General features: G+C 58.1%; 2 protein-coding genes across 4 annotated transcripts in view; both read left to right on the plus strand.

Annotated features, from left to right (window-relative positions):
- The window catches only part of OSBP2 (oxysterol binding protein 2), a 129,852-nt gene extending 123,610 nt beyond the window's left edge, over nucleotides 1-6,242 (plus strand). For all 3 annotated transcript variants that reach the window (XM_064465834.1, XM_064465833.1, XM_064465835.1), the window contains 5 exons: nucleotides 522-625; nucleotides 1,036-1,131; nucleotides 1,570-1,754; nucleotides 2,608-2,828; nucleotides 3,012-6,242. In XM_064465834.1, the coding sequence (XP_064321904.1) occupies nucleotides 522-625; nucleotides 1,036-1,131; nucleotides 1,570-1,754; nucleotides 2,608-2,828; nucleotides 3,012-3,154 (749 nt within the window). In that variant the 3' untranslated portion in view covers nucleotides 3,155-6,242. The remainder of the gene's footprint in view (nucleotides 1-521; nucleotides 626-1,035; nucleotides 1,132-1,569; nucleotides 1,755-2,607; nucleotides 2,829-3,011) is intronic.
- The window catches only part of SLC35E4 (solute carrier family 35 member E4), a 221,380-nt gene that overhangs the window by 163,214 nt on the left and 41,026 nt on the right, over nucleotides 1-17,140 (plus strand). The window lies entirely within an intron of this gene.

Consider the following 17,140-nt stretch of genomic DNA (forward strand, 5'->3'; position numbering starts at 1 on the left):
AAAGGGAGACTGCTTTGCCCGCTGCTAGCACCATAGCGGATGTGCTTTGGAAATATCCTGCTTGCCCATGAATTTCTCCTTAAATGATATTTAAAGGTTAGCTTGCTGCCTGTTTTAACCCTCTCCCTGGAACCCAGACGCAATAAGCTGCCTCCTTCCAAGGCTCTATTTCTCTTGTGCCTGTCCTTATGCTGGGCAGCATGCCCAGGGCTGGTCCCAGAGCTGTGCTGCTGCCTGGCTAGTCTCACGACACTTGAGAGGTGGGGCAGAAGGAGGGCAGAGGGCCTTGCAGGTATTGCAGCCCCCTTACCGCAGCAGACCATGGAGCGTGTAGCAAGGGAGGGGTGAATCCAGCCCCATCCCTGGCTGGGGGCTGATGATGTGAGATGCAGGTAGAGGGCCCAGGTTGGCTCCAGGGATGAGCATGGTGCTGGGGTGTCACTGTGCTCCAGGGGAACGTGCCCGCAGCCCTGCCCAGCCGTCTGCCCTCGCTGAGCTCGGGGATGCTCCTCTCTCCGCAGGCACCATCCACCTCGAGTTTCACTCCAGCGGGAATCACTACGTCTGGAGGAAAGTCACCTCCACTGTTCACAACATCATTGTGGGCAAGCTCTGGATTGACCAGGTTGGTGGCTACGGGTCCAAGGTGATGGGTCCTGCCTGGCCTTGCCTGGCTCCAGGGAAGGGCAGAGGGGCTGGAAGGGCATTGCCTTCCTGGGGTGTATGCCAGTGCTGCCTGGTGTCCCCACCATACTCCTGCAACAACAGGAAGGTGTGCCTACCTGACAGGGATGGGGGAGGAGGCTTCTTGGAGCTCCTAATGGCTCTTCCCAAGACTCGCAGCTCCATGGGGCAGGGTGGTCATGCACGTAATGGGTTTTACCTTGCTGCTGGCGAGCTGTGGGGCTGGTGGGGTTGGCTGCAGCCAGAAGTGATGCTGCAGCTCATGTTGATTTGTACCTGCACTACAACTAACACCTGATTTGTCTCCTCGCAAAGTCTCTCACTTGCTGTGGTTCTGTGTCTTTCATCTAGTCTGGTGAAATAGAGATTGTTAACCATAAGTCAAAAGATAAATGCCAGCTGAAATTTACCCCCTACAGCTACTTCTCCAGAGATGTTCCCCGAAAGGTAAGTATCCAGATATCTCCCTACTCCTTCTGGCAGCCTTGCATGGGGTGAGACCTGGCTCTTCCCTCTAAGCTGGGCTCTCAGGGTCTCTGTACTGCAGCTGGGATGATCCCCAGCATGGGGCCAAGGAGCTGTGCTGGCATCTCTGATGTGGGTCACCAGGGAGGGCGGGGGGGACTAGCCATGTCCCAGCGGAGCCAGTGTTTCAGCTCTCCATGTGCCGGAGCTGCAGCATGGAGACCTGGAAAGGATTTGATGGGCTGGAGATCCACCTGCATGGTCAGTGTGGGCCCATGCTCCCCAGGACGCTCCCTGAGGACACGCATCGCCAGGTCCAGCTGCTCCGGTTGGGGCACCTGGAGGGCGTTCTGCCCCCCTGCGCCTCTCCCTGTCCTCTGGGCACTTACAAATGCCACCAGAGCCATCTTCTTCTGCCAGGTGACGGGGGTGGTGAGTGATGCCGATGGTAAAGCCCACTACGTCATGTCGGGCACGTGGGATGAGAAGATGGAGTGCTCCAAGATAGTGCAGAGCAGCCACGGCAGCACCAGCACAGAAGGCAAACAGAAAACTGTCTACCAGACACTGTCTCCAAAGGTCTTGTGGAAGAAGTACCCCCTCCCGTGAGTCCTTTCACACAGGGTGCTGTGCTCGGGGGTGCAACAGCTGGGTGGGGATTAACGCTGTTGCCCTGATCCCCGCAGGATGGAAGGGGCTCGTGTGCCCAGCCCTTAGGACTTGGGAAGGGGACCAGGACTTGGGTGGCAGTGCAGCTTTTTCTGGGGTGTGAGCACACAGCAGGAGGGAAGAGCAGGTCCCTGCAAGGGGTTGGTGGCTTTGGGGAACACCTGAAGGTACATTTTGGGTAGCCGGGGTTACGGGTTAGGCTTTTTGGGCTGCTGGCCGTGGCTGGGAGCTGTGTTGGCTGCTTTGCCTTGCTGTTGAGTCCTGGCCATCCTGTCGCACTGGTCACTTTAGCCCTCCAGAGACCAACACTCGCCCAACACCCGCAATGGGGCTGCCCTCAGACACCAAACCAGTCTCCAACCTTTGGTAGCACCAACGGCTGGTCCCTACTTTGGAGACTCTGTAGGAATGGTCCCCGGTGGAAAGCAGCCTCCACTTGGTGCCACTAGTTCTGCAGTTGGGGATCCAGCAGCTCTTGGGTGAAACTGTTTCCTGTCTCGGCTGTGCAATACAGCACTCAGAATTTGTAGGCTTGGTTTTTAGCTTCCCTGTGCAGAGCCAACAGAGGAGGGGTGTGCTCCCCTCCAAGACACCCATCAAGGTGTCATCAGCATCTCCGCTTAGAGGGTGGGAGACAGGGCTCCCCGAAGGACCTCTGCACATCTTGTTCTGGGTGGCAGGAGCAGCATCAGTGGGGCTGGGGTGAGATGCAAGGGCTCAAAGGGCTGGGGAGCTCTGCTTGAGGTAGGCACCACCTCTGCTGTCCTGATCGCGGCTCTCTGGCTGCAGGGAGAACGCCGAGAATATGTATTTCTTCTCTGACCTGGCCCTCACCCTGAACGAGCCCGAGGAGCGAGTGGCTCCCACCGACAGCCGGCTGAGACCCGACCAGCGGCTGATGGAGAGTGGCCGCTGGGACGAGGCCAACGTGGAGAAGCAGCGGCTGGAGGAGAAGCAGCGAGCTGTGCGCCGGAGGCGAGAGGCCGAGGCCATGGAAGCCCTGGAGGAAGGTGAGATGCTTAGGGATGCTGGCAGGCAGGGACTGGACACCCCTTGCTGCAGGAGGGGGATGTGGCAAAGAAACCCCACTGGGTTTGGGGAATGAAGGATGGACCCTACATCGATTCAAGTGACCGGGGGAAGTGTGGGGCTCACCAGGAAAAGCAGCCCTTACCCCGTTTCTCCCCGAACAGGCAAGGACTACGAAGGCTATATCCCGCTGTGGTTTGAGCGGAAGGTGGATGACGTGACGGGGGAGCTGATCTGCATCTATAAGGGTGGCTACTGGGAGGCCAAGGACAAGCAGGACTGGAGTACATGCCCTGACATCTTCTGAGCCGCTCCGCTTGCGTCGGGGTGGTTGAACCCGCACCTCAATTCACCGGGACAGACAGAGGGACAGTGAGGACACGCTGGCAGCGTCCCGCCAGCAGTTAACAGTGCAAATACCTACACAGAGTCGATACATGCAGAAGTTTGAAAAGAAAATCTAAACAGGGATTCCAAACCTATTTTTTTACTCACTAATAAATAGCATCCTTTTTTTTTTTAACGATGGCTTTTTCAGCGACTAATTAGGGACGAGGACACGTGAATCTGGTTCGTTTTTAGCCTAGCATATTTATTGCTATCTGGAGTTGCTGCCTCTATCTTTCAACGCCTTGGCTTTATCGGCTGAGACGTCGACTTCCAAAGATGCTCACAGTGTGGGGATGCTGTGCATTTGCGTGAGCTCTTTTCTTTGATGTTATTTTTTTTTTCCCCATTTGTGTGTGGACTTTATGGAAATTTTTTTTGTAAATTTATTTTATTTTTAAATATCTGCTCCTGGTTCAGGTTCCTTCAAAGACGGACACAAACAACTCTGCATCCTGCTCAGAAAACTGTCTCCAGGGGCCATGGCGCTTGATCCTGGAGGCTCTTGGTGGCTCTTACAGTGCACAGTCATCCCAGTAACACCAATTAGAATATTTCAGCAGGTGACATTTTCCGTCCTTGCGCCCCTCCCCCCCCCTTTTTTTTTTAAGAAGCGTTTGAGCAGATTCCCCGCAGTCTGCCATGCTTAGTCAAGGCTTAGGGCTGTCTTTAACATGATGCTTTGTGAGAGTGATTTGAGTGAGGCTTGGTTTGGTTTTCCTGCAACTGCATCCGAAGGGGGAAATGGCCTTGCCGAGGTCAAGAATGCCCAGGAGACACAGAAAGAAGAGGTCTGTAGACCAGTGATGCTCTGGGGTCCTCATACTGGCTCGCTCCCGCTCCACCTCGCCGCAGCCCAGGGCCTGGCAGGAGCCTGGACCTCAGAACGGGGTTTTTAGGCAGCGTCTCCCTGCTGAGCTCTACCCAAGGCCGGGTGGGAGGGAAGGGTGTTGCTGCTGTGTTGGAGCCTCCTTGGGATGCAGCCTTGGTCCTGGGTCTCCCATCCCCTTGTCTTCCCCATTAAGGCAGACAGGTCTGGTCCGCAGTCCCCTGGCACGGGGGGTCACAGGCTGAGCCCGGAGGGTACCCGCAGCCCAGCGCCCAGCTCCGTTCCTTCTCCTTCCGTGTGGCCAATCTCTCCCAGGAGCAGTTTCATGTCACCACTAAAGCAGCCTGAGCATGGGGCCGGGGGAGCCCCACGTCCCCCATTCACCCCTCCTGCGTGCCATCACCTTGCGGCGGCCCTGGACCCACCGGGAGGAGTGGAGCAAGCCCTGCCCATGATCGGTGAGGACCAGGCATGAGTGGTGCTTGACCATGCAGACCCCTACTGCCGGTCCCCAGCACCACAGGGGAGGTTGGGGGTGGCAGGACCCCAAAGATGGGATCCGCTGGGCCAGAGGGTATCGGGGAGACCTGGACACCCCCATTTGCCCTGTAAGATTTCATTTTTGATGTCTTCTTCTCTGGGTCTTCGTTATACCGTACTGAGTGCTGCCTCCCGGGGGTCAGAGGCCACCCCCAGATGGACTGTCACATCCACATTGGAAGATAATTAGCAATAATGAACTTTGAGGCAATGGTAACTGGAATACCCAGGCTGCACATGGGACACTTATGCAATCAGGTTCCTCAACCATCAGTCTCCTCCTGGTCGGCTTCTCTTCCAGCACCTCCATACCTGTTAACTACAGCAACCCTACGTGTACAGTATATATAGCCCTTGTACGGCGTAACAGTAGTGAGTGGCTATTGGAGTGGCAACACCCACTGATTTCAATGTACCCTTTAATCTTATTTATTTGCTTCTAATTTATATATATGTATAAATACATATAAAATTATTTTGCTTAAATTTCTATGGTACACAATAGATGAAAAATAACGAGGACAGAAGTGTCTGTCTGAGTTTTTGTAGCACAAGTACGATTCCCTAGGCTTGTCCTGGAGGTAGGGTGTAGGGCTGATGGTGACTAATTCCCCCAGCAGAGAAGCAACATCTTCCTCCGAAGCTGGATGTGATCACATTCAAACGGTGTGAAAAAGATACTCCTTTTAGAAAGGATGCATTTCGGGTTGGAAGGGTGGTGCTTGGTATCCGCCGTGTTCAGGAGGACGATGCTCCAAACCTGGCTCCTGGGCGTTAGAGCAGCCGGTCCGGTGTCTTTGCTCCTTCCAGACCCTTCCCCGAGGTTTGCCCATGGCTCGGTAAAGCCGGTGCAGCTCTTGAATGATCCAAACTTCTGCATTTGCTGTGGGATGCAGCCTGCGGAGAGCTGCCGGGTGTCGCGGGCCCAGCGTGTGCAGAACTCCTTTGGCGTTCGCCTCGTCGGGAGAGCGGAGGATGCTCTGCACTAAACTGGGCACTAAACTACGCTACTGGCTGGGCTTGTGATGGCCTCCAGAGCTGCCCGGGGGAGTTCGGTTCCACTTGAAACCTGAATCGGTTATGTAAAACGGCCTAGAAATTGAGGTCTTCAAAATGCCTTATTTTTCCTTGTTTGCGTTGTCAATGGAAGCGTTACCCAAGAGCTTGGAGAGGTGAGAAACTCCCACACAGGCTGTCCCTGAACCAGGATCCGAGTGTTCCTGCAGCAGAGGAGGGTGTGGAGCGAGATGTTGCTCCATAAGTGCTGGCACCGAGGGTCCCACTGGACTCTGGGACCCCAATGGGTCCTCTCTGATGTACCCCCCATCGCTGCATCTGAAATCACCATCACGAACCCTGCACAGCTTAGCGGAGCTCGGAGGAGTGTGAGGAGCACCCACCAAAACAGAAATCCCCCATTTTTTAGGCTAATTTTAAAAAAAGCTGTATGTTCCAGAGATCATCTAGTGGCAACACTTAATCGGAGCACCATCTCCTGGTCTTTCTGTTCCCCCCCGCAGAGGGTTTTAATGTCATTCCACTGTAAATGCTGTTGAATGTATTTCTTTTTAAACAATATATTGTGAGTGATCCCTCTTCTACATGGTAATAAAACTTGGATTTGGGAGTTTTAAAAGCCGCAGTGCTGAGGTTGTCACTCACCCAAGGCTGTAGGTGGGTGTCCCAGAGGAACCCCAAGGTGGGTGGGCTCCGGGCATGCATGGGGGGCCTGGGCACATGGTGGATGGCAGGTGAGGTAGCCAGGGAAGGAACCACAGGAGGTGGCTCAGAGGAGAAGGAGACCTAGGAGGGGAGATGGCCTAGGAAAGGTTGTCCAAAGGAGATGGTTGCCCAGGGGAGGAAGGCTATGGGAGGTGGCCCAGAGGACAAGGAGGTCCAGGGAAGGAAGGGGTTGTTCAGGGAAGGGGGAAGGTCATGGGGAAGGTTGCCCAGAGGAGATGGTCCAGGAAAGGTGGCTCGGAGGGGGAGGAGGGCTGGGTGGGAGATGGCCCAGCAGAGGTTCTCCAAGGCAGATATCTAAGGGGAGGTTGCCCAGGTGAGGAGGACCAGGAAAGCAGGAGCATGAGAAGTGGCCCAGGGATAGGTACCCATGGAAGGAGGTTTTCCAGGAGAGAGATCTCAGAGAAGAAGGAAGACCAGGGAGGAGATGTCCCAGTGGAGGTTGGCCACGGGAGAAGATGGTTTCCCAGGGACAGGAGAGGTGGCCCTGGGGAAGGTGCCGAGGGAAGGAGTTTTCTCAGTGTATGGTGGGAAGGAGATGGCCCAGGGGATGTTGGGTGCAGGAGGTGGCCAAGAGTAGGTGGCCCAGGAGAGGAGGCGCAGGGCAGGTGGAGGAAGCTCCTGGCAGGGGCTGCGGAGGTGGGTAGGGGAAGCCCCGGGCAGGCTGAGACTGGCCAGGCGCTGCGGCGTTGCTGGGTGACAGGCACACACAGCACTGCCTGCCCTGCCCGCTGCCCTGCCCGCCGTCCTGCGTGCTGCCCTGCCCACCGTCCTGTGTGCCCCAGCCCAGCCCAGCCAGGTGAGCACAGGCTGGGGCTCGGGTGGGGGAACCCAGCACCGGGACCCGCTTGGCCCATGCCAGCAGCCCACCCGCTGGCGGGGAGGAGCGTCCAGGCCTGCTCTGGGCGCAGGTGGGAGGACGCCGGACACACGGCACCGGGGCTGAGGGCCTGGCAGCTCCTGGGTGCAGCAAGGCTGCTGACGTCTCAACTGTAATGAAAAGCAGACCTCCGTGCCCTGCAGCACCTGCAAATCCGCCCACCACCCCTGCGGTGTGGCCCTCAGCCAAGCACCACGGCTCCAGGAGGTGGGTTCTTAGCATGTTCACTCTGAAGCCTAATGAGTTCACAGGGCCTTTTAGAGCGTGTTACCCTCACCTTGCCTTGTGTTGCAGGCCCAGGTGGCCGACATGGAGATGGAGGAGGCTGGCTTCAGAGGCCAGAAATGCAGTAAGGCTCGCGCTGGTGCCTGGCGCTACACCCAGGGCATGGGACTGCCCAGCTCTCCCCCAGTCCTGGATCAACATGCCTTTGCTCCCGTGCTGGTGGGGATGGGCTCGTCCCACCTGCTCTGTAGTGGAGCAGTTTGCCTGTCCCCACAGGAGTGTCCCTCTCTCCCAGCGTGGGGGATTTTGCCCCGCCAGGGCTTTAAGACCTGCTGTTCCTCTTACCTCCTCTGCAGACCTGGACCCCAGGAAGCAGCCGGGATTTGCAGGATCCTGGGCAAGGGAATGCTGGGACCATAGGCTGGATCCCACTGATGCCCGTCTCAGCCAGGTGTGGGGTGTGGGAGGGGGGTCACGGCATGGGGTTGAGCTGTGGGGGGTGCAGTGGGACCACCCAGGGGACAGTGCAGCACTGACACTGACGGGGGTGCTCCTGCCCTGCTCCACCTCCCCGTGCACTAAAGCTGTATGAACACCGGTGGCTGGTGGTGCCCCACGCCCGCTCTCCCCTCTGCAGCGGCACGACACGGGTGCACAAGGCACTGGCAGCAGCAGAGTCGGTTGCATCTCTCCCAACACTTTCCTCGATGGCTCCTTGATGGCTGGTGAGTGGGGACAGGGTGCTTTGGTGCTTTCTCAGCTCTGCTTTGCCCCCCCAGCCTGGTACACTGAAACCCTCCTGCAGAACGATGCCTCGCTGGGGACTAGGAGATGCTCTGATGCCCAGGCAGAGGATTTGGCAACTACCGCTATTTAAATGAAAAAACAGTGCACGGTGGAGATCAAAATAGCAAGTGCTAGGAGACCAAAATTGTACCCTGGGGCTGCAACACAAGTGTTGTCGGAGGGGCTTTTGCAAAAATGCAAAGGGCAGTTTGGGACCAGAAATCTCTATCAGGAAGTGGCTTCCCATTTTTCATGATAGAAGAGCTAACAGCATCCCACCCCTGTGCCCTGTTGCCCCTGCAAGCCTTTGCACTTCACCCACCGCTGAGCTGGGCTGCTGTGGTGGAGCCTGGGAGCATCCATGGGTGAAAAATTACCCTGGTTTAGAAAAAAAGAAAAAGGATAATATCATGGCTTTCGCTTTTGGAAGCCGTTGAGGTTGAGCTTGCTGGAGGGGGTGAGATGTCTTCAGTGTTTGTGCTTAGGTGAGCACCAAATGCTCCCCGGTCAGAACAGGCACTGCCGTCACCTCCGAGCTGCTTCGGACCCAGCCAGATGGGACGGCTCCTTCCCACCCCTGCCCAGGCGCAGTGGGGCTCTCAGCTCTCTGCTCTCCCATACAGAGCTGGAAGGACACCATGCCAGGTGTCCCCGGGGTGACGCCAGCCCTGTCCCATGGGAGGAGCGCTGCTGGGGGCTGGCTCACCTCGGCTCCCCGCCCGGCCCGGGGGACCGGAGCAGCTCCAGCTCTGTCTGCACAGAGGACTTCGCTGCCAGGTTTTGGGAGGGCATGGTAAAGCCCCTGCTGCTCTCCAAGGAGGAGCAAGATGAGCCTGGTGGGGATGTCCCTACTGAGGGGGATGATCCTGGGCAGGATGAGTCCTTGTTCCCTGCAGGGAGAAGACTGGATGTCCAGCGGCTGTTGGCAGTGGAGCCGGGCAGGTCTCCACCTCTGATGAGGCAGGAGAGCCTGGAGTCTCTGGGCGGGAGGATATCCAGACTGAGCCAGAGTGGTGCTTTGGGGACGGCCTGGGGGGGTCCCGAGCCAGTCCCCTCTGCGCAGCCGGCCCTGGGCCGGGAGGGCTCTCCCCACCGGGGTCCATGCTCTGGAGAAGACCTGCTGGCCATTGCCTTGTGCTGTGAAGAGCCATCTGCTGGGTGTCCCTGGAGAGCCCCGGGCACCTCTGCTCTCAGGAGTGGGGCTGGGGCAAGGAGGGGCTCTCCCAATGGTGGTCTGCCAGGGGCCAGCCGTGCTGGGACCAGGGGACATCCTGCCAGCAAGTCCCTGGGGCTGAGGTGGCGGGAGCCATCAGCTGTCCTGGGACGGCGTGGAGGGGATGTCACCCTTGCTGTGGATGACATGGAGGAGGAAAGAGCAGGCAGCAGGCGGAGGAGAGCTCCCTGCCTGGCTCACCGTGAGTCTGGGCCGGCCATGGGGTGCTGGGGGAATGCCAGAGGAGGATGGAGGACAGGGACAAAGCAGGGGGAAGGGGCACGGCTGGGCCAGGGACCCTGTCTCTGGGAGGAGCAGTGAGCTGCATGCAGGGGGCGGGGGCAGGGACCAGCCCCAGTTGCTTGTGGGGTTTGTCTGTGGTGCGCAGGCTCCCCCCCAAATGCCATTTTTTCCCCACAGGTACCAACACAGCAGCGGGACCCCCTGGGCGATGCGGAGCCAGGGCTGATGTGCCATCATGCCCAGGAGGAGCGGCTGAGTCCCAGCGGCAGCGTGGGAAGCAGACAGCCACCCTGCCCCACAAGGTGCACCCCTGGGCTGGCTGTGCCCTGCCGTGCGGCACAGCGGGGTGGGTGCTTCTGCTGCCAAAGGGACAGCCCTGGCTGTGGCAGGATGCGCCGGGTGCTCGGCGATGGGCGAGGGGATGGCTCCTGGCCCCGCTCTCTGCTGGGGTGTGGAGAGCAGAGGGGGTGCAGCGGGGAGACTGAGCCTGGCCCCAGTCCTTGGGTCCCACATGGTGGCCATGGAAAGGCATGAGGAAAGGAACAAATAGGTTTGTAACCCCGCTCCTGGCTGCCAGCGTGCAGCAGGGCAGCCCGTGTTGCCGCGATGGTCCCTGCAGAGGAGCCAAGAGGGGATGCGAGAGCTGGGATCTGGTGCAACGGGGACTCGGAGCAAAGGTGACAGAGCCAGGTATGCCGGGGGGGTCCGGGGTGGATCCTGCACGGAGGCTGGAGGCTCAGCCATGCCCACAGATGGCTGCCACTGCCCTGGGAGCAGCAGACGGCACTGGAAGCCCAAGAGGGTCCTGGACCCCTGGGTGCTGGGTGGGCATCCTGCGGGGTCTCAGACTGTGAAGCCAGGGAGCGGTGCATATGGGGACGTGGGTGACAGGCTCCCTGCCTCAGGGCTGGCCTGGCGCTGCTGACGCACACCCAGGACACCTGCCACTGGGACCCGGTGGACCTGGAGAGGATGGTGAGATGACCCTGAGATGGCCGGGGCAGGCTGGGGGGTCTTCAGGCCCGTGGTCCCAGGTACCCTTGGTGGGCTGGGGGGCAGCAGGCTGCAGGGGGTTGTGCTGGCCACATGCACTGGCTCTGCTTTGGAAGGGAAGAGCAGTGCTGCTCCTGTGCACGATGCGAGAGCCAGAGCCGGCTCCTGGAAGAGGCAGGGATGGGAGGTGGAAAGAGGGGGATTTTCCAGTCTTGGCAGGGGCAGAGAGCCTGCGCGGACTGCAGGGAGGGGCTGGAGAAGGAGAGAATGAAACCGTCAGCTTTGCAAGATGAGAAACTGGAACTGCAGAAGGTCAGTGCCCTCCCGGAGGGACCCTGGGAAGGAGCACACCACATCCCCTGTCAGAGGATAAGCCCTTTATCCAGGCATGCACATATCCCATGGGAAGTGTTCAGTGCTACCCAAATTCCTGAAGACCCAAACAAAATTCAACTGCAGAAAGGTTTTACTGAGGGGCTGGAGCTTTTAAGAGAAGAATTTGTTGGGATAACCCACCCTTAAGGCTGTACATAGACTGAGGTTATTGCTCTGCAGGTCTGAAGGTCCCTGGAGAGCCCCAGCAGAGGCAGGGAGAGCTGGCCTGGCCTCTTGGGTGCAAGCAGGAGGAGCAGGCAGGGCTTGGTGCCAGGGTCGAGATCTCCACGCTGACGGCTCTTCCCCACCAAACCTCAGCTCTTGCCAGAGGGAGTCATTACGCCCTGTGCCAGAGCAGGCTGAGGCGGTGCCAGCCTGGCCAGGAGGGACTCAGGCATCCTGCATCGACACAGCCCTTGGGAAGAGCCTTCCTGGACCTGGAGGGTGGGTGTGGGCACGGGCTGCCGAAACGGGTGACGTGACCTCAGCTTCTCTTACAGAGGCTCTGGGAGCTGGAGCACCGTACCCGCTTCCTCCTGCGGCAGAGGCAGGAAGCCCTGGGCCAGCTCCACGTGCTGCTCCAGAAGGAGAAGGTGGACGCCCTTCGGCAGCTCCAGGAGGCCCTGGAGCAGGTTGGGGAATGGATGGGTCTACGGGCTAGCTCCACCTCAGTGCCCCAGCGCTGAGTTAACATGGGGACTCTGCTGGGCAGGGGGCAGCTGCCAGGGCACACCAAGGCCGGTCATGTCCAGCCACAGCAAAACCGCTGGCTCCGCTCTGCTGGCCAGGCGCTGTGGCTCGCGCAGGGGGGGAGCAGCACTGCGGAGCACAGCAGCCCAGATGTGCTACTCTCCTCCGCTGACCCAGGCATTTTGCACTGCCCATGAGAAGGGCTGCGCAGGGACAGCAGGGTCTGCTGGGCATATGGGGCAGCAAGCTCAGCAGCTTGCCTTGTCGGGGCTAGGTCTGTGCCCTGAGCTGGGGATGGCCCAGGAGGGCAGAGGAGATGCCCTCCTGGAGCTTCCGTGCTTGGCCGCTCATGCCAGGCCTTCCCTGCTCAGACCTGGGTGTACAAGGTGGCTCCAGGTGTTTCCTAGAAGCTCTCACCTGCCTGTAAGGCCAACAGTTTTTATATGAGTGTTTATATGTGTCCCCCCAGCTCGGGGGACACATCCGGGTGGTGCAGGTGCCGCTCCAGTCCGTCTCTCTCGTGCTAGGTGCTCCCCCAGGAAAGGGCTGGCAGGAGCGCCCGGCTGTGAGCACGGCTGCAGCGGCCGGAGCACCTCCCGAGCCACCCACGCAGGCAGGCATCCCCGTGGGAGCTGGTGGTGCCAGGTCAGGCTGGGTGCTCCCCAGCCACAGGGACCGCCTCAGCGTGCCCGTGCTGGCACAGCCCACTCCCTGACAATGCCACAGGGCAGGGCCCTTCGCCAGCAGTGGTCAGGTGAGTCCCGTAACCGCAGGGTGCTTCAGGCTTTGGCAGGAGGCTGCTTGCCTACCGTGGGTGTCGTGAGCTCCTGCGTCCCCCATCACCACGCATCCTTTGTGGAAGGGCCACTCGATGCCTTTGGGCACACTGGCTCTTCCTCTCTGCTCATAGCCTGTCTCCCCCAGCTCGTCTCTACTCTCCCCCAGCCACCTGCTCACCACCCTGCGTGGCCTCCGAGAGCGAATCCAGCATCACCTCAGGGAGCTGTGCAGGCAGGAGGGAGCCAGGGGCTCACCAGCTGGAGGGAGAAGGTGATTTGAGCAAAGGGATGGGAAGGAGGGTCTCGCCCTGCACAGCCATGAAGCCAGAGTGGGCTTTGACTGGTGGTGTCTGACCCAGAGAGCAGCCCTGGTTCCTCATGCTGTGCCCTCTGCCTGTGCTGCAGAGCTACGGGCTCGGGGCTTTTGGCAAGTCTCTTACCCATCCATCACCTTAGCTGGGGCACTGCTGGGCTGGCAGCCCCACAGAAAAACCCCACAGTGGCCAAGGGCTTGGCACTGGGCTGGGGACAGCAGCTGCCAGGCTCCAGCCCGCGGTCTCGCACTCTGCCTGTGTCAGGCAGCGCCCGCTCCTTGGAGCAGAGCAGGGCGGGAGCTGGGCAGGCTCTCCCCTTTCCTTGACCAGCTGCAAACCCCCCAGCCTCTCTGCAGCTGTGAAGTAGATGGGATCCATGGGATCCATGATAGGCATTAGCACTCGGAGGAATCCAAATTCCTCATCCTTGGAGCCTGCATCTTGCAGCATGGGGCGGTGGGATGCCTGCTAGAGCCACGCGTAAACCCCTTATGTGGGCTGCAGGCGACTGGGGTGGCCTGTGTTTGTGTCTGCGTGCAGGAGCATGAGCAGAGGCAGCAGCAAGATCAGCTTTACATGGAGAATGCGGGAGCCCTGAAAGAGCAGCCAATGCAGGTGAATGCTTTGGGTCCTGCTCCAAATGTCCCCCACGTCCTTGCAAAGCTGGGGTGGGGGGTTCAGGGGCTTCTGGTGGCTGTTTTCAGGAGGGGCTGCTCTGGCTGGGGTTGCAGAAACCCATGGGGACCGCCAGTTCACCCCCAGAGGCTGGATGGGCCAGCACTGTCCTGTGAAGCATGCATCACGTCTCCCCAGACGACGTGGAAAGCCGACACGTGCCCAGTCACGTGGTGCAGTTGCCTTGTGTGTCCATGGCTGGTCTCTGATGCAGGCTCTGGGGACGCCAGCCACAAGGAGGCAAGGATGTGCATGTGGGACCCTCCTGTCCCTTCCAAACCTGGGTTGACGCTTGCCTTTCTTGTGCACAGAGACAGAGCAAACATCTGCGCCCCTGTCCCACCTCCTCCCTCTCCGGGAGCACTGTGTCCGGCCTCCGACAGCATGGCCGTGGGTCCCTGGGGCTCCAGGGCCGCATGGAGGAGCTGCAGCTGGAGGCAACTACTCTGGGGAACCTGACTGCCCTGAGAGGAGAGCTGGGCCCCACAGCAAGGGAGGATGTACAGGGACAGCCTGGGACGAGGGACTCGACTTCTGCCACAGCATCACCCAAGCGTGAGGTGCACAGCTCCACCACAGAGCAAGCCTGGTGGGAATAGCCCTGCAGCGGGGATGGGACACCAGAGGTTTGTTTCTCACCTGGAGACTGTGGGCAGATCCCATCACCACCATAAATCTGTGTGTCACTGGGTTAGAGGTGCCAGGATCATTTACTGAGGGCCGAGGGACCTGCTGGTGGGAGGGCCTCCGCCGACTTTGCCTGGATGAGCCACAGGGTGCCTACACTCCTCTTCCCACGCTCCGGCTTCTCTGCTCTTCTCTGTCTCCCGTCTCCTGCCCTGGGATGCAGCAACGTGGCACGTCTCACTGGCGGGTTGGAGGCTGCCTTTCCCTCTCAGCTCCATAATGAGGACACACGTTTTCATGGGCTCTGGCTCTTTGATGTGGCAGAGGCTCCTGATGCCAGATCTTGCCGGTCCCACGTGCCCTAGCACGAATGGCAGGAACGAGCATGACTGCAGGAAGGGTGGTCACCTGTGACCAGGACCTCAGCTGTGGCACGGAGATAGCGAGATGTCCCTGGCTGCTTGATCTGCCTGTGCATGCCCAGAAGGACCAGTCGTGAAGTTGCTGGACCTTCCCTTCGCAGGAGGTTTTCCATGGACCTTCCTAAGTGGAAATTTCCCCTCAGGCCCCCTGGCAAAGGTGGTGGCTGGGAACACGCAGTGCCTGTATTAGGCGTGATCAGTATGGGTCCATGCCTGCACTTCTGCGCTGGGCTGCTGTCCATGCCCAGCCAGGTGGACGTGGGAGCCCTGCCAACACCTTTGCAGCTCTTTCCTTACATGCAATCAGGAGCCTGGTATGTGGGAGAGTGACAGGTGGGGTGGAGAGGTCTGTATCAGAGGGGTGGCTGCAGAGAAGGGCTGGGGATTATGCTTTGGGGCTGGAAAGAGTTGGGGGAAGGAGATCAGGTGCATGGGGGAGCCTGGGCTAGAAGAGGGCTTGCCTCTTCCCAGGTCCAGGTGGAGCCTGTGGCCAAGCACGCTGCAAGGGCTTTGCAAGTAGGATGTGGGGTCAGAGCAGTATATCCAGAACCCACAAAACAGGGCGCTGTTAAAGCTGAGAAGCCTTTACCGAGGAGGTCAGTGAAACTCTCCAAATTCCAAGTAGGTCGGCATTTTAGGTGGAAAAATGTCTTCAGATCCTCTGTGAAGCAGAAGTGAAGGGGGCGCGGGGGATGTCTCATGCACTGGGCAGGGTGATTAGGAGCACTGGAGCTCGAGAGACCCCCGGGTCTGGGATTTTGGTTTGGGTGCCTCCAGCAGGACTGCACTTTCTGCAGAGCATAGTCCAGTGAGCAGTGGAGCTGCTGGGAGGGCTCTGGGCACCTGTCCTTGCCACTGACTAAATCATTGCTGATGGGATTCAGCTCACTCATCTGGCAGAAACCTGCTCTTGCTGGCTTAGTGAGAGGCCTCAGCCCAGCTCAAGGTCAGGATAAAATGATAAGGGGATAAGGGGATGCTCAAAATGATTAGGATGCGGCTGTCCCGGAGAAGACGAGGTCATTCTGCTCCTCTGCAGTCCCCTTCCTCTTCTTTCTCCAGCTGCACACTTCTTGTCGTAGTTATTGGTCCGCTCTGGAGGCAAGTTCTGCTGGATGAGGATATCGGAGAAAGCTGGCAAGCCCAATTTTTAGCTGTTAATAAGCTGGCTCTATGAAGTGTCTGAGCAAGCTCCAGGGCGGGGGCAGGAACGCAGAGAAAGGACACGGAGGTGCCGGTGGTCCTGCTGTGGCACTTGCATTTGGGGGAGCATTGGGCTGTTTCATGGGAACACCCCTTACCCCACGTACGACCTCACCCGCATCCTTTTCTTTCTGGACATCGAGGCTTCTGCAGGGGCTGCAGTGAAGCTCGGGTGCCACCGTTACAGCGTGTGAACTTGCAATGAACGCAACTGGAAAGCTCCTGGAAATGCCTCATTAAAAAGTGCCGTGCTGTTGTGATTGCTCTTGACGCTGGCAAGTGCCCTCAGGCAAGCAGGGTCCGGCCACGAAACTAAGCTGGGCAGGCAGAAAGGTGTAGTAAAACAAACCCAATGGGGAATAGTTCGGTTTAGAGTCCTTCATTTAATTTTGAAAAGGAGAAACCTATTTCTCAGTCTCTACACACCTCATTGGAGAGAACGCTGTTTATAATTGGCAGGAGACCCTCCGAGGAGAGTTCCTCCCTGTGCAAGGGGGAGAATGAGAATTTCTTGCAGTACTTCATTACTACGCCTCCTTCCAGGGGAAGGGAGCGGGTGAGAATTGAGATATCTGTATGCTTTCTTCCCAGTTAAATGGAAGTGTTTTTCATTCTGCAATGTTGGATTACGGAGGTTTCTGAAATTACTTACAAGGCACAGCCATCCCCTTGCTGAAGTTACTGCATTTTTTTTTCCTTTAAGTTTCATAAAAAGAACTGTGGTGCAGGTGACTTTTTTTCTGCAGAGCTTTTAATTAAAACCCAGATGCTTGCAAGGTTCCACGGATGTCTTTGCAAAGAGTGGGCTGAGCTTCCTGGTCATAGGAATGATACCAGAAAAGGTACAACTGATCCTTTAGCAGAAGGCCGTTGCAGAAACGGCTCACAAATCTCTGAATGATTACAGCAACGTTCTCATCGCTGGGTCTTTCACCTGCGGGGTTCCCTCTCCGAGTCTCAGTCCTCCTCGCTTTGTTATGTATCTGAGAGTTTTGATTCTGGAGGGGGCTGAAGACCTAGTAGGTAGAATGTCAAGCGTGGTTAACTTTGCTTAAGTGATGGACTTTCATAACAGAACTTCCCAGTTCTGCAACGATTCATGGAAACATTGGGATTTGCTTGTCACCATCTGCTTCTCCAACAAGGGCTGGGAGGAGCTGAGGATGATGGATGGAAATGGTGAAGAATGACTAGGAGGGTTTGAGCTTGCATGGCAAAAATTGTTGAAAAGCGGGTGTGAATTTGCAGGATGCTCAGGGGACATTCAGATCTCTCATTCTCATCTTAGGTTCCTAGCCTTAGAGGACCCATTGGTGTAAAGAAACAGCTGTGGATGGTAGAGATTCAAACGTCCTTTGCTCACATTTTTTAT

This window comes from Phalacrocorax carbo, chromosome 15 (assembly GCF_963921805.1).
Source record: "Phalacrocorax carbo chromosome 15, bPhaCar2.1, whole genome shotgun sequence".
In the NCBI taxonomy this organism is placed as follows: Eukaryota; Metazoa; Chordata; class Aves; order Suliformes; family Phalacrocoracidae; genus Phalacrocorax; species Phalacrocorax carbo.